The 24030-nt window shown below is 36.1% G+C and overlaps 1 protein-coding gene across 2 annotated transcripts; it reads right to left on the bottom strand.

The window, feature by feature from the left end:
* Window positions 1-8260: 8260 nt before the first annotated feature.
* Window positions 8261-22632, bottom strand: LOC111986497 (uncharacterized). 2 transcript variants are annotated; one of them, XM_024018129.2, is made up of 19 exons: window positions 22240-22632; window positions 21505-21636; window positions 20226-20297; window positions 18727-18797; window positions 18503-18602; window positions 18312-18410; window positions 16971-17097; window positions 16739-16872; window positions 16590-16649; window positions 16168-16403; window positions 15421-15856; window positions 13913-14236; window positions 13138-13740; window positions 12800-12973; window positions 11319-11549; window positions 10938-11221; window positions 9884-10168; window positions 9400-9522; window positions 8261-8718 (listed from the first exon to the last, which is right to left on the bottom strand). In XM_024018129.2, exons 1-19 carry the CDS (start codon window positions 22387-22389, stop codon window positions 8586-8588), a joined length of 3774 nt encoding a protein of 1257 aa, XP_023873897.1. In that variant the 5' UTR covers window positions 22390-22632; the 3' UTR covers window positions 8261-8585. The 2 variants fall into 2 exon arrangements, with proteins under 2 accessions (XP_023873897.1, XP_023873898.1); XM_024018130.2 differs by having other exon boundaries at window positions 15421-15850; window positions 22240-22631.
* Between the last annotated feature and the right edge of the window lie 1398 nt (window positions 22633-24030).

The raw sequence follows: 24030 nt of genomic DNA, 5'->3' as shown, positions 1-24030 counted from the left end.
CTTTTTGGTGCAACTCCACAACGTTCCTGATCTATGTCTCACACAAGCAACCGGTGAAGCAATAGGTAACACAATTGGGTCTATAGTGCAGGTGGCTGATTCGGAGGATGATGGTGAGGGGGTGAGTTCTTGCGAATTCGAGTATTGATTGACATTACAAAGCCCCTTCCGCGGTGCTGCAAACTATGGTCAGAGGGAGAGCATGTTGGATGGGCATTGCTTAAGTTCGAGCGACTCCCAAATTTCTATTATTGGTGTGGAAGAGTTACTCACAACGAGAGAGACTGTGAAGTATGGCTTCGAGGGAGAGGAAACTTGAAAAAAGAAGAACAACAGTATGGGGACTGGCTTCGTGCTGAACCAGTGCGTAACGCAAAAAAAAACAATGGTGGTTGTTTCTGGAAGTTCCCGTGGAAAACCGCTGTGGAAGAAGGGTCCTACAATGGAGAAGAAACAGTCAAGTGCCAAAGATGCTCATGGCTTACATCTCGGCAAGGGGGCTATGGAAACAAGTTCTCGGAGTGAGACTGTATCTATGGAGGCCAAACCATCAAGTGTCATTGTTACTAATGTTGATAATTTGCATGGAAGTAAGCTTAGTGATATTGGTGGAAACTCTGTTGATTTGAATAATAGTATGGGCAACTTGGTGGGTCAACCAACTTCCATCATTACCATGCAAGAGCCATTATGTACGGAGGGTGAGGTTGGACTTAGTGAGGGGCAGGATGGTGTGTTTTCTTTCAGTGCAAAACAGTCCCCATTAGTAGATATCACTAATAGGGCAGCCACGGAGTCTTTGAAAAGCTCTAAGCAAAAATGGTCACGACTATTGCGTGAGGTTGGAGAACCCAATTCAAGTTCAAATATGGAGATCTTAGAGAGCAGGAGGTCGGAGCCGGAAACTTTGGATTTGACTGTTAGAAAGAAGAAAAGAGTTTGTGTAGCAAGTAAGGGGGGTAAAGAAAATGATCAGGTGGTGGCTAGTTTCCAGCACCACCAGTCACAATGAGTTGCCTTAGTTGGAACTGTTATGGGCTTGGGAACCCACAGACAGAATCCGAACTTGCTGACTTAGTTGGCAAAAAGATCCCAAAATGGTTTTCCTCATGGAGACCAAAGTTGATAAGGAGGTTATTGAGAGGATAAGTTGTAAATTGCAATACAAAAACTTTTTTGTTGTTCCACGGCATAATAGGGGAAGGGGGTTAGCTTTGTTGTGGAAAGAGGAATTTGCAATGAAAGTCCTCACTTCGTCTGATAATCACATTGATGGGGTGGTGGATCAAGGAATGGATGACGCCTGGCATTTCACGGGTTTCTATGGAGAGCCTGAAACTACCAGCTGGGAAAATTCCTGGAATCTACTTAGAGATTTGAGCCATAGATAAAATTTACCTTGATATGCCTAGGTGACTTTAATGAAATTCTTAAACTTAAGAGAAGTAGGGATGGTTAGATAGGCCTGAAAGACAGATGCAGGGGTTTCAGGATGCATTGGATTATTGTGCTTTTAAATCAATAAAAAATTTAAAAAAAAAAAAAAGTAATCTACAAATTCTAAATACTACTTTTTGTAGATTTTTTTTTTTTTAAATCTCAAAAATAGAAATGGTCTCCCAAACAATTATTTTTGTTTTTAGTATTTTGAAATTGTTCTTAAAAATGGGAGCCAAACACGTAAAATATAAAAATTATTATCTGAAAACTAGTTTCAAGTTCAATTTTTTGAAAATTGTTTTTATACTGTTTTGAAAACAGAAACAAAAATCATCCTACCAATTAGGCCCTAGGAATTTGAAATTTTAATTTGAGTATTTTAAATTCAATAGTATTTGACAATGAGTGAGAGTGTTGATGATAAGTGGGTCATGTGAGAGTCAAATGGAAGTTGATGCGGAAATGCTAACGTGTAAGGACTATTTATATTTTAATTTAATTTATGTCATGTGTGCATTCTATTTGCCACCTTAGCAGATTCCATTAGTAATCTAACGATAGGGACTAAATTGACTGTGACTTGAAAATAGCAGGGACTAAATTGATTGCTCTCTAAATGTAAAGACCAAATTTACTAGAACACCAAAATGTAAGGACCAAAATGGTATTTTCGCCTTTTATTTATTTATTTATTCAATAGTGGGTGGGGGGATTTGAGCTCTATACTTCTCCATTGGAAACACTAGAATGTGTCAATTGAGTTATAAAATTCTTGACTTAAAAGCCTACTTGAAATTTAAATATTTGATTGATGATATAGCTGTTGATCTTTGTTCGGGGGCCTTTTTCGGTTGCCCAACCTCGTGTGATTCGTTGGAGGGATGACCTTATTATGCTCAGGTTCTTTTTGGGGAATTGCGTCTGGAACTCAACATTAGGCCACGTGGTCCAACGGCTATCGTCATATTTTAAACCTACAAAATCATTAAGGCCAAAATCTAAGAATCATGATAATGGTTGAGTAAATATGTAATATGTGTTTGATATGATAGTTTTGATTAGTAGTTGAAATAAAGTAATTTGTATTTAAAGATGAAGTAAGCATGGAGTCAATGATGTAGATTTAAAGATATGGAAGTAAAGTCATTTATCTTTGTATGGTTTATAACTCCAGCTGTATAGCATCACTGAATCGATATGATTCTAGCAGACTGCCAGTGGTAGAGGCTAGTTAAGTTTGCCCTTCTTATCATGCATTTAAATGAGTTTAAGCCTTGGTTAATAGTTGGAATAGTAGTTGGAATAAAGTAATATGTATTTAAATGTGAATCAATCATATACTCAATGATGTAAATTTAAAGATAAGGAAGCAAAGTCACTTATTTTTATATGGTTTGTAGCCTTAGCTGTACAGCTTCTGTGAGCTAATAATGTCCCAGCAGAGTGACTCCAGTGGTAGAGAGGCAGTTTGCCATGATAACTTCAAGATTAAAGGAAAAAATGGGTGCACCTGGAAGGAGAGAGAATATGTCCAGCTATGTCTAGGGGCTGGTTAAGCTTGCCCCTCTTATCATGCACTTAAATGAGTTTTCCCCTTAACAATGCTCTTTTAGTTTTTGTGAAGTTATGAATAGTATTGCCTTCCATGAGAATAGCTTTTGTATGGAGTATATGTGCCTTCTAAGAGAAGGGTTTTATGTAAGAAGTAGCTATGCCTTTTAAGAGAAAGCTTTTGATATCTTGGTGCCTTCTAGGAGAAGGGTTTTAGTAATAAAAGTTCATGTCTTTCATGAAAAGGGCTTTTTAGTGTGAGTGTTTGATATCTCTTGAGAAGTATGGAGATGGTAAAAGATATAGATATTTTGTGGGATGTAGTATATGATATATGGAATTATGTGAGATATGGAGGTTAAAGATAATAAAAATGTGAGATTATAACCGCTAGAGAAGTTGTAGAGGTTGCTTTCCAAGATGAAAGATTTTGTAAGAGAAGAGCATGGAGATGTGTTTAAATATTTGGAGAGAGGAGCAATGAGATAGGTGTATTTACTAAATATGGAGAGTGACAAAATGAGTATAAGAAGAGTAATAGTGATGTAGTGTGTTTAACAATGTTGTTGGGATTTACTGCTAGGATCTTCTGCTGGAGGAGTAGTAGAGATTGATTTCCAAGAGGAAAAATCTTGTATGAAAAGAGTATAGAGATGTGTTTATGGGCAGCAAAACAGTAGAATTTCAAAATGAGAGAGTATGAAAGTGGAGCTTAGAAGAGTTGTGATGTGTTATATGTAATGGTGTAGTAAGTGTGTATAAGATTATGTAAGAGAAGTGAAGAAAAAGATGTTTAGAGATGACGAGTATAAGAGAGTAATAGTATTGTAGTGTGTTTAGCCAAGCTGCTGGGATTTTCTACTGGGATTGTATGAAGGCTTATGAATGGCATTTATGATCTAAGGGTTGAAGAGTATAGTTCCTAATTTAGAAACTAAAAACCCAAAAGCTCAGTACTTCATTAAGAGTTTCAGAAGATAATCAAAAGGAGAAAGAATAGGGAAGCTTATGAGAAAGTTCTCCTCCATTGGTGTCCCCCTTTGAGGTGTTAAGGAAAGGTCCCCTTTAAAACTGAGTTTAAAGGGGTATTTTTAGCAAAGAATATCAGCCAAAATCTGTCCCAAATAGCAATGAATTTTCAAAGAATCCATCTTAAGATTTGGCCAAAAATGGTATGTTTAGCTTTAAGATATTCTTGTTGTTTTGGGTAAGAGCTGCTAGGGAAAGAGTAGCAGATAAGGAAATCATTTTAGCAAGAGAAAGGTAGTTTCTTTAGTTGGTTTTGGCTTTAGCCAAAAGTGGAAAAATCAGTAATGCTCAGGCTGCTAGGTCAGCTATCACAGCTATTCTGAAAAGACTGTCCTAACTATCAGGAAAAGCTGTGATAGCTATCATGAAAAAACTGTTCTAGCAGTTAGGAAAAGCTGTGACAGCTATCATGAGATAGCTGTTTGCTTTGGGTAGAAGCCAATGAGGTCAAATGGGTCATTTCAGACTGTTGGAGAGGTCATTTCATGGATTTGGCTGAAAAATGGTAAAATCTCTTTCAAGGGTATCTTGCTATTTTGGGTATAGCAGCTCGCTGCTAGGATTTCAACATTAAATGACTGATGATATCACTTTCAATCAGGTATCAAGTGCTGAATACACTGTTGGGGTTCAGCTGGAAATACTTCTCTTTTCGGGTGTTTGTGTCTTTGGTCCAAGGTTCCATTACAACACATTTCTAGCAAGTAGCAAAATGATTGGTTGAAAGTCAATGAAGTTTTAGAGATTTAGTCAAGGTCTTATTGTGTTGTGACATAATCTTGGTGAGCAAGAAGAGTGTTTAATGCTCTGCCCTGGTAGCTAGTAGAGAAATATATGGTCTGATTGTGGCAAACAGCAGCTGGGTATTAGAGATATCATGAAAATTTTGTATAGAGAGATAAAAAATAGCCAATCAGATTAGGCCACGTGTTTGAGTTAGATTTTAGCTAAAAGTAGTAATAAGATTTATGTAGAATAATATAATGAAGTTTCTAAATTTGTATAGCAATAGTTGGGGATTGAATGAACAGTTATTTTCTCAGCAATTAGATGGCTAGAGATATTGAGTATTTGTCACATGATCAATGTTAAGATTTAGGAAAAGAGAAATGGGAAATTTTATCATCTAAAGTGCTATGTGATAAGAGATGCTTACCATATGTTACCTGCTACACACAAACTAGTCAGAGTTCAAGGAGTTGGCAAAGACACGCCAAGCAACATGTCTCTTTTATCAACTTTAAACTGCTGAAACTTTACTGAACATATCTCTTGGCCCTCCAAACTACAACTTCCAAAGTTTCCCCAAAGAAACTTATGAGCTTGGATCATAAGCCCAAGATGAGATGACGTACCTCATGTTTTGTTGTCATTTTGTGTAAATATGGGCTCTTGTTGAAAAAACCACTTGCCATGAGTGTAAAAGAGGTAATATACGCTGTGAGCTTTGATTCATTGCTTAAGCCCCATCCATACGTTGATGTTAATGATGTCGTGGGGTTATGATCCCAATTGATGAAGAGGAGATGTGGACCATGAATCCGCCTCTTGAAGTAAGGATCTCGCGGGCCATGTGAGCACAATTCATGTAGTTGAATGAGATATGAGCTTATTTTGGGTTTTAAATAGATTTACCCAAAAAATCAATAATATGTTGATATGGCATGAGTTGCCAATGAAGTAATGCCACGTGGGCCGAAAAAACGGTCCTCAACAATCTTTAATCTTCTAAAAATTTTGCAAGCTATGAAAGATATAGGAAAGAAATATAATTCAATGTGGATTTGTTAAAATTTACATCTAACAAAAAGATTGTAGTCAAACTTTGTTCTAGGTATATATTTTATGAATCAGCTATTATCATTGAAATCTAGAAATAGAAGGAAAAAAAATAACCAACCGCACCCACACCAACAGCAACACAAGCAACAAATCCAAACAGGCCCAGCACCCATCCTACACCTACAAACAGCTGCAAGAAAAATATAGCGGCAACCAAAAAAAGGAACTCAAACCTGTGTAACCGAAACTACTTGCAGAAAAACAGCATACCAAGCGGACACCATGTCAACAAAAATAATCCAAAACGCAACTACCAAATGAGCCCTAATCTGTCCCTCACAGCTACATCTCTAGCAGAAATTCTGATAGGAATAAATGTATAAACCCTTCATTTAACATTATCTACAATATGTTTAATCACCTGGTCCCCTGTAAGAAGCAAGCTTGAGAATCTGTGATTATTCATTTGTCTTCAACTCCATATATAATACACAGTAGTAGCTAATGCAACTCTTCCCACTCTTCTTGATAGAGACTTACCCTACAATTTCTTTCCCTAGTCCAGAACATTCTCCCTATGACAGCCCATCTGCTGCCTTATGCAAATCCAGGTAACTTGCTGCCATATTCTTTTAGCATAGGAACACTAAAAGCAAAAATATAGTCTCTGCATTCAATCTTATATTCCTGCAAAACCTACTTACAAGTCTCCTTGCCAGCCAGTCTATCACAGGTAGTTGGTCTATTTATTACAAATATCCATAAAATGAAAGCATTTTTTGGGATATTAGCTGAATCCCACACAAGCTTCCACCAATCACTTCAGTAACTCCACTTCTTAAAGCTCCCAAGCTGATTTACAAGAAAATAAGCATTTTTAGTGAGTGTCCACACAATTCTATCCTCATCATGAAGTTGCAATTGTTGACATTCCTTTTGAATGAATTTCTGAGTTTTATATCCAAGTGGCCTCCATTTCTATTCATCATTTTCAAGCACACTGGATACTAATGCAATATGATAGCTCCCTGTTTCATAGATGAATCTAGTACCATATTTGACCTTGAGAACACATTGAGGGTGCAAGTTATCAACCCATAAAGGCACTTTACTTCAATCAGTAATCTGTCATTTAAAAAAGCATCTCACATACTCCTTTAGCTTGAGAATTTTCCTCCATCCCAGGGACAATTCTTGGGTATTAATGTCCCAAAAATTGTCCCTGGAGGAGATACTTATGAACTGCTACCCAAATAGAACTAGCCAGACATAAGATTCCAAACGTGCTTTGCTACCTCTAATTATGACGAGCTGGTCCAATTTTATTTTTGGACAATTATTGGTCTGCATTTATTGTTTATGTAAATTGTACATATTTGCATGAACTGTCTACATTGCATATTGTTTATGCAAATGTATATAATGTTGTACACATTTTTTTTAATTTATAATGTAGATCTTACATAAACAGTGAAATGTAAACTAATAATTTTTTTTTCATGCACATCAATATATATTCTTTGCAAACTTTCCTATCCTCTCAAAATCAGAAACACGTACAAGTTGTTACTCTCTTATAACTACCAACTACCAAAGTTATGGCCTTCTGGATGACCTGCTTCAAGGCAGAGTAAAATCATGTTTTACATAATTATTATAATATTTTTACCATAAAAAATCCCAAAACCTGAATTAAATCCAAGGAATTACTTAGTGATTTCTACATCTCATTTTAGTACATTTCCAACTGATTAGCAGTCAAAAAAAAAAGTATTCATTGGGATACGCATTCAATTTATAATTATTAAAATAAAAAATAAAAAAATAAAAGACCAAACCGAAGTTTTGGTCCTTCCTTGAATTATATGGCAAGGTTAGACTTTACCCTTTAAACCATCAGCTTAATCACTTCTTTCTTAATTATAAATTTGATAGTCACATATTACAATTGAAGAAGCGAAATTTAAACCCTAAATATTTCCGTTGAAAACACCAAAAAATATCAATTAAAGTAAGTATTAATAGTTTATAGTTTAAATCTAGTGTGCATTTGGTTTAGGATGAAAAATAAAAATTATTTCACCATTCAGCTTATTTTTCTACTATTTATGAGTCTCACTACACTTTTTGACACTATTCCTGAGCCCCACTGTACTATTTCAATTAATTTTTACCTTTATCTACAGTACTTTCAACAATAATTTTTCAACTTCAGCAAAATAAGTGATATCCAAACACACCTTAGTCTAGATTTATAGTTTTGACAGCCAATTAATTCTCATTTTAACTCTTTAATCTTGCATGAATAGGGATCAAAGCCAACCACAAGTTGAATCTCTCTCTCTCTCTCTCTCTCTCTCTCTCTCTCTCTCTCTCTCTCTATATATATATATATAGAGAGAGAGAAAGAGAGAGTGACTGGACTCTACTTATATGGTATCTCCCTTTTACAAATATGAAGACAAAATTACTTCGCAAAAATAAATAAATACAAGGATAAAATTCCAATTCTAGACCCTGGGACGGGGGTTGTATTCATTGACGGGATTTCTTGCTCTTAATTAACACCCTCCGAGGAGAAGAATATAGAATTGCAACATTTGTAGCTTTCAATTTGTCTTTTTTATTTTGGTTGTGTAGGTATTTGGTTTGCTGTTATGTTGTGCGGCCAACTAATCTAGTCTTTGCATGTGTACCCTTCATTTTAGCTAGAAATAAAATAACTTTCCAGACATGAACAGTTTACATAAGCTTAATATATGCACATTGCTATACGCCTAAAATCATTTATCTATTCTGAGGTTGTTACATAGATGTCCAAGTTCAGGCCTCGCATCCATCCATGATGCGAATGTCGTCTCAGCTGGAGAAGTGCAGTAGAGGTAGGACTTGAAGGTGATTAAGTAAAAATAGCGCCTGCAGAATGGACAAATGAGAATTGGTCATATTAACATTATAGCAAATATTCAGTTTTTTAAACTAAACATACATCCTTAATTAATAAGCCTAGACTTCTGTTTCTGTTTCAGTTTTTTGAAGGGGGAAGGGGTGGAACCATTGACTTGCGCCAAAAGCTGCTCAATTCTACATAACATGACCCAGAAAGAGTGGAAAAATAGAAAATCCCCCACTTGAAATGCAGACCATTTGCTACTGTCAATAGAAAGTGAGCATAACCAGAAATTAGATATTGTTCCAAGTGCTTTTAGGTTGAAGACCATGTGTAGTGCCAACCACATTTTGTGGGGAGAATCATCTTTAGCTATAACCTTTCCAATACTTATTAAGCCAACCAAAAAACACACCTCCAATTCTCAGCAAAAATATTTGCTGCTTTTTCTAAAAACATAGTAGTAAAAGCTCACTCTTGGAAAACGACTCATCAGGACCACCATGCACAACCATGTCGGGCATTAGTCCTCCCTTAAATTAAACATCTACACTCATCTAATGTTAATTAATGGAGGTCTATGACCTTCCACAATGAGACCCACTTACTAAAGGCGGTCAGTGAAAGAGGAACAAACCCATCCGAAAAGGAATAGTTCAAGCCAGCCATTAAACTAAATTGCTGAGATACATCATACATGAACTAACCTTAAAGCCTTTATAGCCATATCCATGAAGTACGCTCGGTGCTCATCATCATCATTGGGGAACTTCTCAAGTTCCTTACTGTAATCAAGAATATCATCTCGCAAATGCCCTGCGCCTTTACACCTTTAAAATGAAGGAACCAAATCAGCACCACCAGTAAAAAATAGCTAATTAATAAAAGGCAAAATTATTTTCCAAGACTAACTCTCAAAAAAGTATGATAAAATTAAAAAAATATTTTAAAAAATAACAATTCCAACTGATGCATGATACTCAAAACAAAGCAAAAAACAATTAAAATCATTGTCTACCAAAAATACCAACCCCAACAAACCATAAAAAAATAAAAAATAAAATAAAAGAGAGGGGGGGGAACCTACAACTATTACATGGTCAACTTGTCACCATTACCCTTTTTCTCTTAGATAGATAGGTAGCACTATAAGCAGATTATAATCTTTTGAGTTCTCCAAAAATGATATACCTTTCAATAACAATGTCAACATCTGATTTGCTTTGGGGACCATTCGTGAGTACTCTTGTGAGGCTTAGTATATCACGGTAATCACCCATCCTGCGTGCTTCTTCTTCAGACACCCTTGAAGGCAAGTTTGCTTCACTTCTAGAATGCATGTTTGTATCATCCATTAGCTCTGGAATATTTGATGTAAAGGTTGCCTCTGCACCAAGTTTAACACAAATGATTGCCATAGCATATGAGACTCCTCCAAACCCTGTGTGTGATACGAAAAGGTAACACCCTGCAGCACTATAGAAAAAGTTATTGTTAATTTTATTCTAATGGTTAATTTGAGAAGGGTAGGGGGGATTATGCAGCTAAGCTAGCTATGGCAGATATGCCAAACCAATGATCCAGTCATCTAGCTGATGTAGCAGCCTCTGGATGGGCAATGGCATAAAAGAGTTGAAAAAAGAAAAACTGGACAATCTCTATTAATCCAGACCATCCAAAATGGAGAGATCAACAATTGACCATATACCAGGAAAGTTAATGATCTTGGGTATCCCAATAATTGTTACCATTATTTTCTTTCTAATTATCAGGTGATCTAACCTATGAGGATGGAGAGTTGGAAGAAAAAAAGTGTTGGATTGGATTTTGAGGTACATGGATAAATTTGTAAACTGATGGAATCTTACTCATAAGATCATCCAATAATTGTATATTTGAGTAGAAAGCAGCCTGTGAATAATTTACAACCAAAGGTTGGTTGGAATGCACGTGTAATATTTAGCCATTGATTAAACTATGATTTAGAAAGCTGCAGAAAATTGGATAAATTTGTAAAGAACTAACGGAAACTTCAATTAATAAGATCAACCAATAATTGTATTGTCAAACAGAAAGCAGCCTGAGACAATTTACAACCAGAGGTCAGTTGGAACATGTCTAATTTTAGCAATTGATTACACTATGATGCAGCAAGCTGCAACATAATTTGTTACTACTATACTAAATTACTGATCATTTAATAGTGATATTTCTGATAGCAGACATGTTAGGTATGGGCACTTACTCATCTTTACAGTATTGGATTGCATCAACATCAGAAGCTAAAGCCTCTCTCTCTCTAGTCAATGGTATTCTCCTATATATAATATTATAACCCTCATCTTTCAGAGCAGCATATACTTCAGCAGGCGTCTTCACATCATCTGCTAAGATGTTTTCCCAGTATCCTACGACACTGGACTGATTTAGTGTTGGGCTATGCTCTTCACGATGTAAAAGCATCCGTCCACCAGAATGTCTAACCTCAGATAATATATCTTCTTTTAGTCGTTCCTCCATGTGTTCCACCTGTATAACAAGAATAAAAATGCCAGTGGTAAAACATGATATGGCTTTAATGACTTGATTTTAGAATTTTTATTTTAAAAAATGTGTCATTGCATACCACTGGGCCAGTGATTCCCACATGCTTGAGTGTATCAACAGGTTTATTTAGCTCCCTTAGGGCAAATGGCGTGCCATTAATGTAAACAACTGCTTCTTCTCTCAGATCAGTTAATATTACTTTATGAGCAACAGAGTTTTCTGCTTTAGGCTTGGCACCTAAATATGCTAACATCTCTTTTGCACCATCAATTGTTGGAGTTGCCATGCTATACACGGGGAATCCATCTACCTGAAACAAATGGAAGCTTTAGGCTTAGAAACAACTTGGAAACTCATACCATAAAGCTCATCTCTTGATGGCTACATGACAAGCCAGTCATGAAAGAGCCTTTACTTGTGTACTTTTTCAAATATGTAATCTAGAAAAAGAATGGAATGCTTTTACAAATTGCATAACCTGGTCCACCAACAAATTGGGCCAAACACAGGCCTTAAAGCCAATATTTAGACATGGATGCAAAGGACTTTGAGATTAATGCAACAATCAAACATCATGTAGTCGAGAAGGAAACCCAATGAAATCTGACTGTATTTGATATCACTTTGCTTTATGGCCTTTGTCCCGCTGACCAAGAGCACATATGACATTTACATGTTCATATTCATAATTACATGCATTTGTATGTGAAGTATGAAGGCCATGTTTCTCTGCTTTGAGGACAGGATGACAAAAAAACTTGATAACAAGATGCAATTACATGCAGAGAAGAGCAATAACTGCACCAAACAAGGGTTTCTCAATACAAGCTGAAAACAGAAAGTTGGGGTTTTTTTTCTAGGGGAGAGTAAAAATAGTACCAAAAGTGGCCTGAGCCTTGCCTTAGATTTTACATACAGGTTGAAGGGTCAGAAGAAATACCATATAAATCCAATCTTGCAATCATCAAGGAGATCACCAATACCATAACTTAGCACAATTAGATTCTGATGGGATTTCATTAACCCAACATTAAGGAGGTCCTTGGAAAATAAGTTAAATGAAGGGATTTACAATCAAATAACATCTCAAAAAAGCTTTCAATAACAAATATCTTAGTTAAAATAATTTGCTGGAAAGGCATATCCCATCGATACCAGGTGCCAAAAAAGAGGTTGCAAATAATATTTTGGATTTAATGTATCAATGTTTTCCACAAAATGAAATGATTGAAAAATACAATCAGAAGAGATAATTTTTTTTGATAAGCAGAAGAGATAATTACTTTTGCATGGATTACCCAGCCAGGATAAGAATTAGCGTATACCAATATTTCGTTTCATTTTCCCACCAGATATGTTAAATTAATAGCTATGTTGATTGCAACAAAAAGAGGTTGAGCCTTGGTGCATTGACAAGTGCCTTCCCCTTAAAGCAAAAAGTCACAGGTTCTAGTTTGGGAATCAGCCTCTCTCAAAAAATTTGGGTTAAGGCTGCCTACCAATTACCTTATGGCATTACAAATTTAACGATAGTTCTTTGCTTTTGGAGTATTTATATACCTTGTAAACATGTGGTGCAGCATGAATTTGTATGTGGCTGGAAGTTCTTTGACCAGGAAAGAAGTACATTTTGAGTATAGAGCCTTTCCCCAAAACAGAACCATTACGGTTGTTGACAATGGCATCCATCACTGCATCACCATGTTGGGACTCATGTGGTGCTCTCAACTCCTCCTGTGTTCCAAAGTCCAAAATAGGGGATGCGATCATCTCCAAGTCATTAAATAAAAAATATACATAAATATTAATAAATTACAATGCTAATTCAAAAAATCATGTTTCTGCCCTTGACCATAAACAAAAAATAAATCAGTCTCAATGTATAGAAGAGGATTTACTGGGACAGCAAAAAATCGGCCAGGCCTTAATCTTATGCTCCATTTCATTGCTTGGACCTCTGGTCTCTGATGCAACCAATTCTTAAATGTCATCCTTGATTCTCCTTGCCCACAAAACCCATCAAATGCTTCACTTCCAAGATATGCTGCAAAGGCAATTAAACGGAAGTATCGCTCCAAGTACTCAGCACCACGGTTCAATGCAACCCTCCTCACCCTTGGCTCAACATGTTGTTGATTGAATACCTTTCTGTATTGCAGAACTGCTTGTCGTATGTTTTGCAGAGCAGAACATCTATCAATAATAGCATCTAAGGCTTCCCGACATTCCACCCCATTATCAAATAATCTTGTTATTGTCCACAACAACAGGATATCATTTATACCAAAAACCCGACCCTGCTCTTTTTCAGATCTTATTTTTGTGATACCGGTGGTTGAGGCAGCAACACTACCTCCAGTTTCATCACCACTTGAGGTACCACCATTCACCTCTTCACGGGTCATATCATCAACCAGGATTTTTATAGGTCTTCCATAATCAATTCTAAGTTTCAGAAGGCAAGCAATCACAGTACCAGTGGTCGTCCTTCCTCTACCCATCTGTGAATATAAGAAAAGCAATCAAGGAATGAAGTGAAAAGAAAAAGAAGGGGGGGGGGGGGGGGGGGGGGGGGAAAAAATGGGGGGGGGCGGGCGAATACATGCACAAACATACAAAAGTATATGAACATCTCTATGCACATTTAAACCAGCCAGAGAATAAAAATTTGACCTGGCAATTGAAAACAAAAGCAGTATCCTTCGAAGCAGAAGCAATATTCACTGCCAATGTGTCAAAGTCAGAACTTTTGGGAGCTTTACCATCCGTAATTGGCACACGTGCATACTTAATGGGAAAACCATTAGCCTCTAAGCTTTTGAAAACCTCAAGTGGGGTCTGAATGGAATCAGAACTCACGTGTTCCCAAGCATCAAATATTTGCCCATCATCTGTTTCATGAATAACCATTATAGCATTCCCATAGTGTTCAGCTTCTCGCAGGATATCTTCCTTTAATCGAGATTCCATTCTCTCAACCCTCTCTCGATCAATACCCTGAAAGCAGCAACAATTGTAACTTCACCAAAAATGGCAGGTTAAAGTTGGGAGTTCAAATGTTCATAAAGTCCACATACAATTGAAAAAAAAGGACTGCTTCAAACAAGTAGTGTCCCAATGGTGTCTAGAGTTCAATCCCTTGCTATGGATCCTACATTGCATGGCTGCATTGGATTTCATGAATCAATTAGATTTTCAGGGACTTCCCCTCCACAAGGCAGGGATCTGGCTCCCAGACAACCAACCTGAATTTACAGGTCAGGTTCAATCCCGTAATTTTTTTTGGTAATTCCTAAATACACCTGTTATATTATATAAGGGTCTTGTTCTTGTGTTGAGTCTGTTGGAGCAAGGTAAGAGTTAGAGAAGTTATGTTTGTGTGATATTCTCCATTACTATGAAATTTCTCACAATCTTTTCCAGTGAATGTAGGTGAAAGGCCAAACTGTATCTCTATCTGCTTATTGTTTCCTAATTGATTTGTTTAAGACATATTCTATTGGCCATTCAAACCACAGATCCTAGGCCTTGGGTCAACAAGAAACCATGTCAATGTTGAGAGATGGTATTTGGTTGTCGGACCCATGTGCACGTTGTTACAAGTGTAACAGTGACAAAATAAACATCCCAATGTCAGACACCAATATTTTTTGTAACCTAATACTCAATCGTCATACATACTTCAGTGGCAAAGTTCCAAGTGCACGTTGTTACAAGTTCTTTTGCTTTATTTTTGGATACTCAAGTGGCAAAGTTCCAAGGCTCATTGCATGCAAAGTAACAATTTATGATGTGGATTTTCTACAATTTTGAACAGCAAAGAGAAATGGTCTATTATAAGAACACTAGGGCAGGCATCAATGGGCACTACATTAGGACACAGATGCAATGACATATTGTCCTCTTAACAGCAATGTAACTCAGTATTACACTCTTCAACTACTCAAGTCAGCATTTCAAGACAAGAGCACTACATGTTCAAAATAAACACTGCATTTTGAAAATATGGACATGGTTTGGCATTTAGATGTTACTTTATTTATTAGGTCCAATACCAATGCTAATGTCACCATAATAAGTTCTGGTGTCTAATAACGTTGTCAACACCAATCTAGATAAAGCCCTCCATACTCCACTCTAATAAAGTTAATATAGATGTAAAATGAAAATATAGATTTTACCGAGTACTCCAGCATGTTTTTGTATGGTCTTTCAACTTCACGGAGAACAAATGGTTTTCCATTGATGTAAATAACAGGTTCCTCTCTCATATTGTGCCAAAAAACAGGACGACCACATTTAGAACTGCCAATCCTCTGAATGACAGAGAGAATTCCATCAATGGTTGGATTTGCCACCCCATAAACTGGAAACCCAGGAACTTCTCTAAAATTAGGCGCACCTTCCACTCTCTCCGGTAAACTTGTGTTTTGACAACCAGGACAATGGTCACTTTTTAGAACAGTTTGACTTCCAAGAACCTCACCCTTTCTCAGGGCAGCGACTACACCCATCTCAGAAGGGCGGCCATCAGCAGATTCAGCAATCTTCATCAGAGATGGCTTTAAAGTTGCATATCCAAGTGCACCCATTGGATCTCTCCTGAGCAATCTGCAACTAGGCACCATTGTAGTGAAGAAAGAACCAAGCCACAATGCATGAACCAAATAAACAATGCATAAGAATCCATCTAAAACAATTGAATTGGACAAAAGCAATGCATCACAATTCGAAATCCACTCAATAACTAGGTAGATGGTCCATACAAGTGATAGAAACAGTTAGTTTATGAACCAGTTATTCCACAATGAACTCTAACCATGTGGTGATGGATGAATATTGATCTGTAAACACTATAGCATTAGCACGTTTACTTTCCTAGGCTGCTCTCTCTGGAAACTTAAATAATAAATACTTACAACTTTTACCTGCGAATAATACTATACAATTCTGGCCTTGCTCTCATCCAGTCAGCAAAACTGCTATTACCAAATGAACAAGAACGGATAGCTGCTCCCTCAGAATGAATATATACAGCAAAGCATATAAGAAAGTAGTATCTTTCCAAGTACTCCACAAAGAATGAAAGTGATGCCTCCCTTTTCATCTCATCCGGTTGACGCAGAATACTACTACGATAGGTGGCAATTGCTTCACGTAAGTTCTACAATTCAAATCAAAGAAACAGTTAATATGACATGAAAATAAACCTTACAGCAACAAGCCAAGAAAATGCATGTCAAGGGAGCAAATGAAACACATAAGTAAAGAATAAGTTTATTCAGACAAACTTTATGAAATTTGAACAAATAGAAACCATACCAAAATGGAGCAAGATTAGAGACCAAACCTGCATGGTGGCACACTTGTCAATGACTTTATCCACTTGTCTTTTTCCTTCAACACCACCCTAAAGCCATGTCAATATTAGTAAAAACGAAAACTTAAAACAGAATTCTAAATGTTGATCTAAGAGCAACAAGAGCTAATATCAAATACCTCTAATACCCGAATCAAGCTTCTTATGACTACATATTCTCCTCTACGAATTGCCTCTTCTGAATTTGGTGAATGGTCAGCAACATTAGCACCAGAGTCAGAAACTCTCCCAATGGAATTGATTCTTGGAATACCTGTTCCATGTGAAAATACCTTACAACATTAAAAGATTTCTTCACTAAAAGAGGTATGCATTGCTCAAAGAGTAGAGTATGAAAAGTAACAGGACTACCAGAATTTCCAATACGGTTGAGATAAATCAATGTTGCAATCACCATCCCAGTTGTAGTTCGCCCACGTCCCATTTGACAGTTGAAAATTATCTCTGTATTTAAGTTTGCTTGAGAAATTTTATGCACCTGAAAACACAATGGATATCAAATCTATCCAATCCAAAAATGCCATTCAACTAATCCTTTAAGTCAAACCCAAGAATAGACTATCCTAAACTGAAATGTTAAAAACCATCATTGCCTTACTGAATGTTTTCAATTCAAACGACAATAGAATGCCAACATATAATACTCAAATATTACTTTTTGATAAGTAAATCAAATAAGTAAAAAGAATAATAGAGTGCATGGAATTTTAACATGTGTTAGTTCAACAAATTAACTCTTTATGAGGAAAAAAAAGATGGGTTTGTTTTTTTTTTTGTGGGGGGTGGGGGGGGTTGGGTGTTGTGGAAGTTGGGAAGGATAAAACCTTAGCTCCTCTTTCTTTCAATATGTATCACAATATTCTTTAGTTGTTTTCCCCATCTAATTTATGGCCAAACCTCAAGTGTTCAATGCGGATTTGATAGCTTCTGATTTTTCAGGTAAGATGCATCACATGAAAGCCAACCAGAAAGGATAAGACTGAAAGGCATAGCAGTACTTGCTTTGTACTTTACAATATATCCTTAGTTATCCATTATATACTTCTTTTTTTATAAGATTTCTTTCTTCTTCTTTTCTGCTGAACCAAAGAAGTTAAGAGGCCAGTTGTAGCAATCGTACTTGGGCAGGACCATAGTAGCTTCTACTCACTGAGGAACCAACAGCAAGAGAGGCCAAGAGAAGCCCACAAAGTGGAGGATCAGTAGAAAATCCCTCAAACGGATTCTCAAGTATAGCCTAACCATAGCCCTACCTGGGTCCCATATCATCAGGTGGTGTACATCTTTAGTGAGCCAAACATCATGTTCTTAAGGGTTCAAACTCAGGATATTCAACATTGACCCCAACCAAACCACTTGGGAATAAACCTTTTCCCCTGAATCACTCACCTTGGTGGTTAAGTTTTGAATAGGATTTCTAGTCATCGCTAAGAAACTGAAAAAATCATGTGCTAGTCATGTAAGTTTTTATCATAAGTCTTTAAACAATCAAAAAGAGTCACCTCCAGATTTTTCACTAACACAAACAAGGTAAAAAAATAAGGAAGCCCACTATTTCATTTACAATGTTAAAACTTTTTCATATCAAATGTAAAATGAAAATTGGATAACTTGTGATCCCACACCAACAGGTACTTCATAAATTTCTTAAAGATCATTATTCAAATTAAAATTTAGAATATGAAAACTCACCAAAATATCAAAATCTGTCTCCTTTGGTGATTTTTCATCAGTAATAGGAACACGTTCATAGTCAACAAGGTAGCCCTCTACTTGCAATTCCTCATACACCTATACAATGGGAATAGGCTTTAATAGTTTTTTGAGAAAACTGGTGGAACAATTCTGCTTACCAAACCTGAGATGAGTTCCAACGGCAGTACCTCTAGGGGTGTCTTTACAGAACCACGTGACACTGGTTCCCACTGGTCCACCATCTGACCATCTGGCAGTTCATCAGTGACAAGGATCTTATTTCCATATCTGCTATGTCAGATGTACAAAGAAAATTTGCTATCATACAAATCAGGAAGAATCAATGGTAGAAACAACCATGTATCAAATGTAAGGCATCACAGATACTACAGACTGCATCAATAGAATATACCTTGCAGCTTCTATCAAGATATCTTCTTTCAATCGAGCTTCCATTTGTTCAACCCTATCCCTGTTGATTCCCTGATTTTAAATAAAAAGTCACAATCAGGTTGCAAACAGACATAAATTACAATCAGTATTACCATACTTTGCTGAAAGACCTGCACACACAGACACTTTTGTATGTGAGAAATGTTCATAACTAGTAACATATTTGAAGAAACGGGTTCCATTTTATACAGTCAAGTGATACTCAGGGTTCTCAGAAAAAGATTTCACTTTTACTTGTAACTTAGTTTATATTGGATTTATAAGCCCATTCTAACCAAAAATTACATGTTCAACTGATTTTTATTTAATAAAAAAATATTATTGAAAAGTGCATAAATGCAGCACTAAGAAACAGGAAGGGTACAAGATACCCCTAGATGGAGGAAATCAAGAAAAACAAAAAAGCCAACTCCTAATTTAAAGTAAAAAGAAAATAAAATCTTGGGGAAGAGCCAGCCGATTAAAAGGTGAGCACAATGTGTTTTGTATATGGAAGTTCAACACCATCAAAAGTTTCATTGTTGTTTACCAATCAAAGGAAAAGGTTAGATTTTTCTTCTCTTGTCTAAGCGGCACATAATGCATAATAGCTGCACACCCAATAAACCTTATCCCTACCAAAGCTTCTTATCCAACTAACCAACATTATATTCACCATACGACATCACCCAGAAAATCTCAAACCAGGGTAAACTAAATCCTAAAACTATTTAACAACAAACAATGAAGTAGAATACTGACCATTTTCTCCCAACAACTTTTACTTAGATAACACAAATAATATACTAACTCTTCCATTTATCTTAAAATATTTTATTAATAATAAAATATTATCTCTTCATGCTTTCCCAAATTGTCCATAGCAAGAATCTTTCTCAAAGTAAAGAAAGCTATCTGAGGTAATGCATTAGAACGCCAAATCTCTCCCAAGGAAATGCAATGCTTGATTTCCATGCCAAAGCCCAATAGACCAATCAAACATTATATTGCTTATGACTTGATAAAATCCAGCATATCCGGCCATCATCTACCCCTCTAAAACTTGCCTAAGTGCAGCATCTCTAGGAAAATTGATTCATGGTTTGCTATTATTGAAATAACAGTGTACAGAATCCAAAGTTTAAATGACAATATGATATCAATAAAATCATTCCTAGTTGGAGTGTTATGTGTGTTTGACACTATGTATGTACAAAAACTAGTTTTTGAATGATGATAACCTATCTTGCTATCATTTTGAAAAAAGTAAAGCATTTTAAATATTTGGCGCACAAGCCCCAAGGGATAATAAAAAATCACATGCAGGTGCAAATAACTGCAGAATCTAATACCATATTAAAAATTGCTAGGATGCAATCATTCATACACTAAATACAAAGTGATAGAGGCAAGAACTGAAAAGGTTGGTTAAAAAAGATATGCCAATTCATAACAGTAAATTTTTCCACAATGACATACTGTATATTCAAGGTTGGAGAAGGGCTGCTCCACATCACGCAACACAAAAGGTCGCCCATTGATGTAAACCACCTGTTTCAGGAAGTGAAACAGAAAATTAATTTATGGATTGGAAAACAAAAGGAAACCCATATCTTTTTATGAGACTTTGAAAATCACGGTGCTTAACTTTTGATTGAACTATTTTTACATAGAATTTCCATGAAAAGGCTATGTGTTTGAATGATTCCATTTAGACTGTTGGAAAATTAAATAAAATCTATCTCTAGTCTCTGTACATCTGATGCTTAAGTACAGTGTTAGAAACATTATACTTTTTAAGATCTCATACTAGAAGGTCCTCCCTCCCTGCCACAAGTGAGGGACAGAAAATACTGATTACAAAATATGTAATATTTTACAATCTTCATGTCAACTTAAAATAACATCATTAAAACCAGCACCGCCAACAGCAGCAACAGTAGTAACTATAACAATTCATAATAAATAATTTTGTTATGAAAAGTAATAAAAGAATCACATTTCATAACAATACTAACTTAGTCTTATCAAAAATAAAATAAAATAAGTCTTTCAGACATTGGAATGAAAATGAGAACTTTTTGTTCTAAAGTATACACCAGGCCTGGCAGGGCATTATAGAACAAGAGCATCATCTTGCTTCTTTGAGACCTGTTGGTGTTCAGGGCCAGTTTCATTTTTTCATGTGTTCTTCATCTTTTAGGTATTCAATACGAAACAAAGCTCTACTAGCTACACTAAAACAAAGAGTTGATAATCATTAGTGGTTAAAACTGCAACCACGGTCTCTACTGCTCAAGGGATTTCACATTGATAACATTCTAGATTAAGCAGTTAAACATATTAGTTTTTGTGATTCCACCTAATTGCGTTGATGATAAGATATGATAAAGCTTTATGCTGGCTTTCAACCTACCACAACCATTTTCCTTTACCTGAGCAAGGATTGGCTACGCAAAAGGAGCTGACTGTAAAGTAAAGTATGACATTATTTATGTGGAGGTTTGCAAATGTGAGAAGTTAAACTTATATTTTAGATTCTTAAATTCATTTTTATATGAGTAATAACTTACATAAATGAAAAAAGTCTTTATCCCAACTTTAAACTTTGATGTCTTTTGAGATTATTCAAAATTTTAGGCAATATTTTGCACCTTACAGATGATTGTGGTTTATTGCATTAGACCAAAGGCCAAACATGAGCTATAAAAATATCAATACAACCAAAATAAATAGAGTTTCATTGGAAGCAAAATACCGGCTCCTCGCGAAGGCTAATCCAAAGAACTTGAGCTCGTAGGCCATCCTTTTGAGCCCCAATATGCTTAAGAACATTTCGAATTCCAACAATGGTTGGGATTGCGACACCGTGAACATGTAATGAGTCAGCCTATTAACAGCAGCCACAAATTAAAAGGGAAGAACAAATCTACTCAAAAAAATACATGTGAACTAGAGTAACAATGTCTAAAGGCATCTACACTAGACTATAGACAAAAGCAATTCACAAAATGTACACAGATCACAAATTGTAAATAATATGTACTCTTATACAATGCAATTAGTTTTATCATTTATGCTTGTAAAAGAGAAAAAATGTAATCACACCCAGTGATACATTCCTTTTTGTGTGTTTTTTCGCAAAATCTGAAATGGCAGATGGTAATTAGTGTAACATCACTTCCACGTAAGACCACCTAAGTAACTTTTATTATACAGTACACCAACCACAACCCACCACATCAGCAGCTATGAAAAGAATGATTGTGAAATTTGTGGTGTATCTAGACTTAATGAAATGCAGCTTTTTTGTTTTTTTTTTAATCATTATTATTTAAAGTGACAATAAAAATTGGGTTCCATCTCAAGTCTCAACATATGAGGAGTTTTGTTTAAGGGGATCTCCAGAATACAGAAATTAACCCCAAAAAACAAAAACAAAAACAAAAGAAGCAAAACAAATCAAAGTGAAAACTGAAAAGAGGGGAAAAACCTGACGGTAATTGGGAGCTCCATCGATGTGAGGAGACAAGCGTTTATTCTGGCAACCAGGAAAATGGTCGCTCTTCAGAATAGTCTTTTTGCCAAGCACTGATCCTCCTCTTTGCTTCATAACTTGCTCTGGCTCCTTTTGCACCGACATTGCTCTTCTCTACTTCTACTTCTCAACTCTTTTATCACTCAATTTTACAAACAAACCTATAATTTTAAATTTGGGGCTACAAATTAGGGGGAATGATTTATTTTTGAAAAATAGAGACAAACGCGGATACAAAGAGCTACTTCAAACTAAAAATCATTCATTCAACTACATCCATATATATATATCCAAGTGTTTAAATGGTTTGCTTATATTTTTTTTCCCGACTCCCAAAGTTTCAGTTCACAACGTGAAATGTGTGCAGCTTTTTAATATATATACACATATAACAATATTTGTATATAATAATGTAAAAAAACTTTAGTTCAACGCGTCTGGTGTGTTAGCACTTAGCATTGTGAAGTGAATATACTGTGGATGCCTAACCGCCCATCAGGAGATGCCACCTACCCCCTTTGCTTTAGTAATTATCTTCTGTCCCGGAAATACTCACCACAAAAAATTTCTAAAACCCTTTTCTTTTCTTTTTTATACCATACACCACATTACAGCAGCTAACTTTTGAATTCAGTCGTTATCGATAGAAAAACAAAACATGTGGAGAATATGCTCTTTCAGCTTCTCTTGCACATGCCCCAAGAGTGTTGCTTGTCTCCTTTTTTTTAAAGGGAATTGGGAAATCAAATCATCAGATTTCCTCAACTCGTTTCCTTAACTCATTTCTCAGTTTTTTGAGTTAAGAATCCGAAAACTGAGTGAAGCTACCTCTCAACCAAAGCTACCTCTTTAGTGGCAAAGTAGTAAATACCGGGCTCACAGTGGGCCCCACAGCAAAGTCTTGTCCCATCAGAAGCTCAGTTCCCACACTCCCCAACGATCACATGCCAACTTGGTCCAACCAACCCTCTTCACTCTCTCATCAGAGCACTAAAGGAAGCTACCTCTCAACCAAAGCTTCTCTTCTCGGTTTCCTTTATCTTTTGTTTATTTTGTTTTCCATTTTCAATGCTTTGTGATGTGAATGTTTGACCGGATCTGTGGGTATTGCTGGAATGGGGTTTAGAACTCCCTCTTCTCGATTTCCTTTGCCTTTTGTTTATTTTGTTTTCCATTTTCAATGTTTTGTGCTGTGAATGTTTGGCCAAATCCGTGGGTATTGCTGGAATGGGGTTTACAACTCCCTCATTTCTTATATAAAATAATTTGATATAGTCCATGGGATGCTAGAATGTTTAACAAAATAATTTGCACATGTTTAACAACATTATTTCCCCTTACTACTTAGATCCGTGGGATGCTAGTTACTTCAATTTTTTTGCATTTTACCATTTTTTGAGTTTTGTGGTTTTGTATACAGTGTTTGATAATGGTTGTGTGCTTTTGGGATAATTGTTTATGGTTGTTGGTGAGAGTTGCATTATACTAAATAATATAATATTGCCACTAAAATGGGTCCCATGTGGTTTTTTTTTTTTTTTTTTCGATGCTATGTTTTTGTTTTTTATTTGTTCTTCCTCCGCACTTACTAGAATTTGGGGTACAAGCCATGATTTGCACATAGTCAAATAGGATCCCATATACTTGTCAACTACATTGGCATTACATTCATAATCTTCAATTTTGTTGTTAAAAGAGTTGCTTACATGGTCTTGGATTGGTGTAAGATGGCTGGGATTTGAGAAC

The sequence above is a fragment of the Quercus suber genome, unplaced genomic scaffold (assembly GCF_002906115.3).
Source record: "Quercus suber isolate HL8 unplaced genomic scaffold, Cork oak 2.0 scaffold_827, whole genome shotgun sequence".
Lineage (NCBI taxonomy): Eukaryota > Viridiplantae > Streptophyta > Magnoliopsida > Fagales > Fagaceae > Quercus > Quercus suber.
Note: the sequence above shows the minus strand (reverse complement) of the source record. Positions and strands in the feature narration are given on the sequence as shown.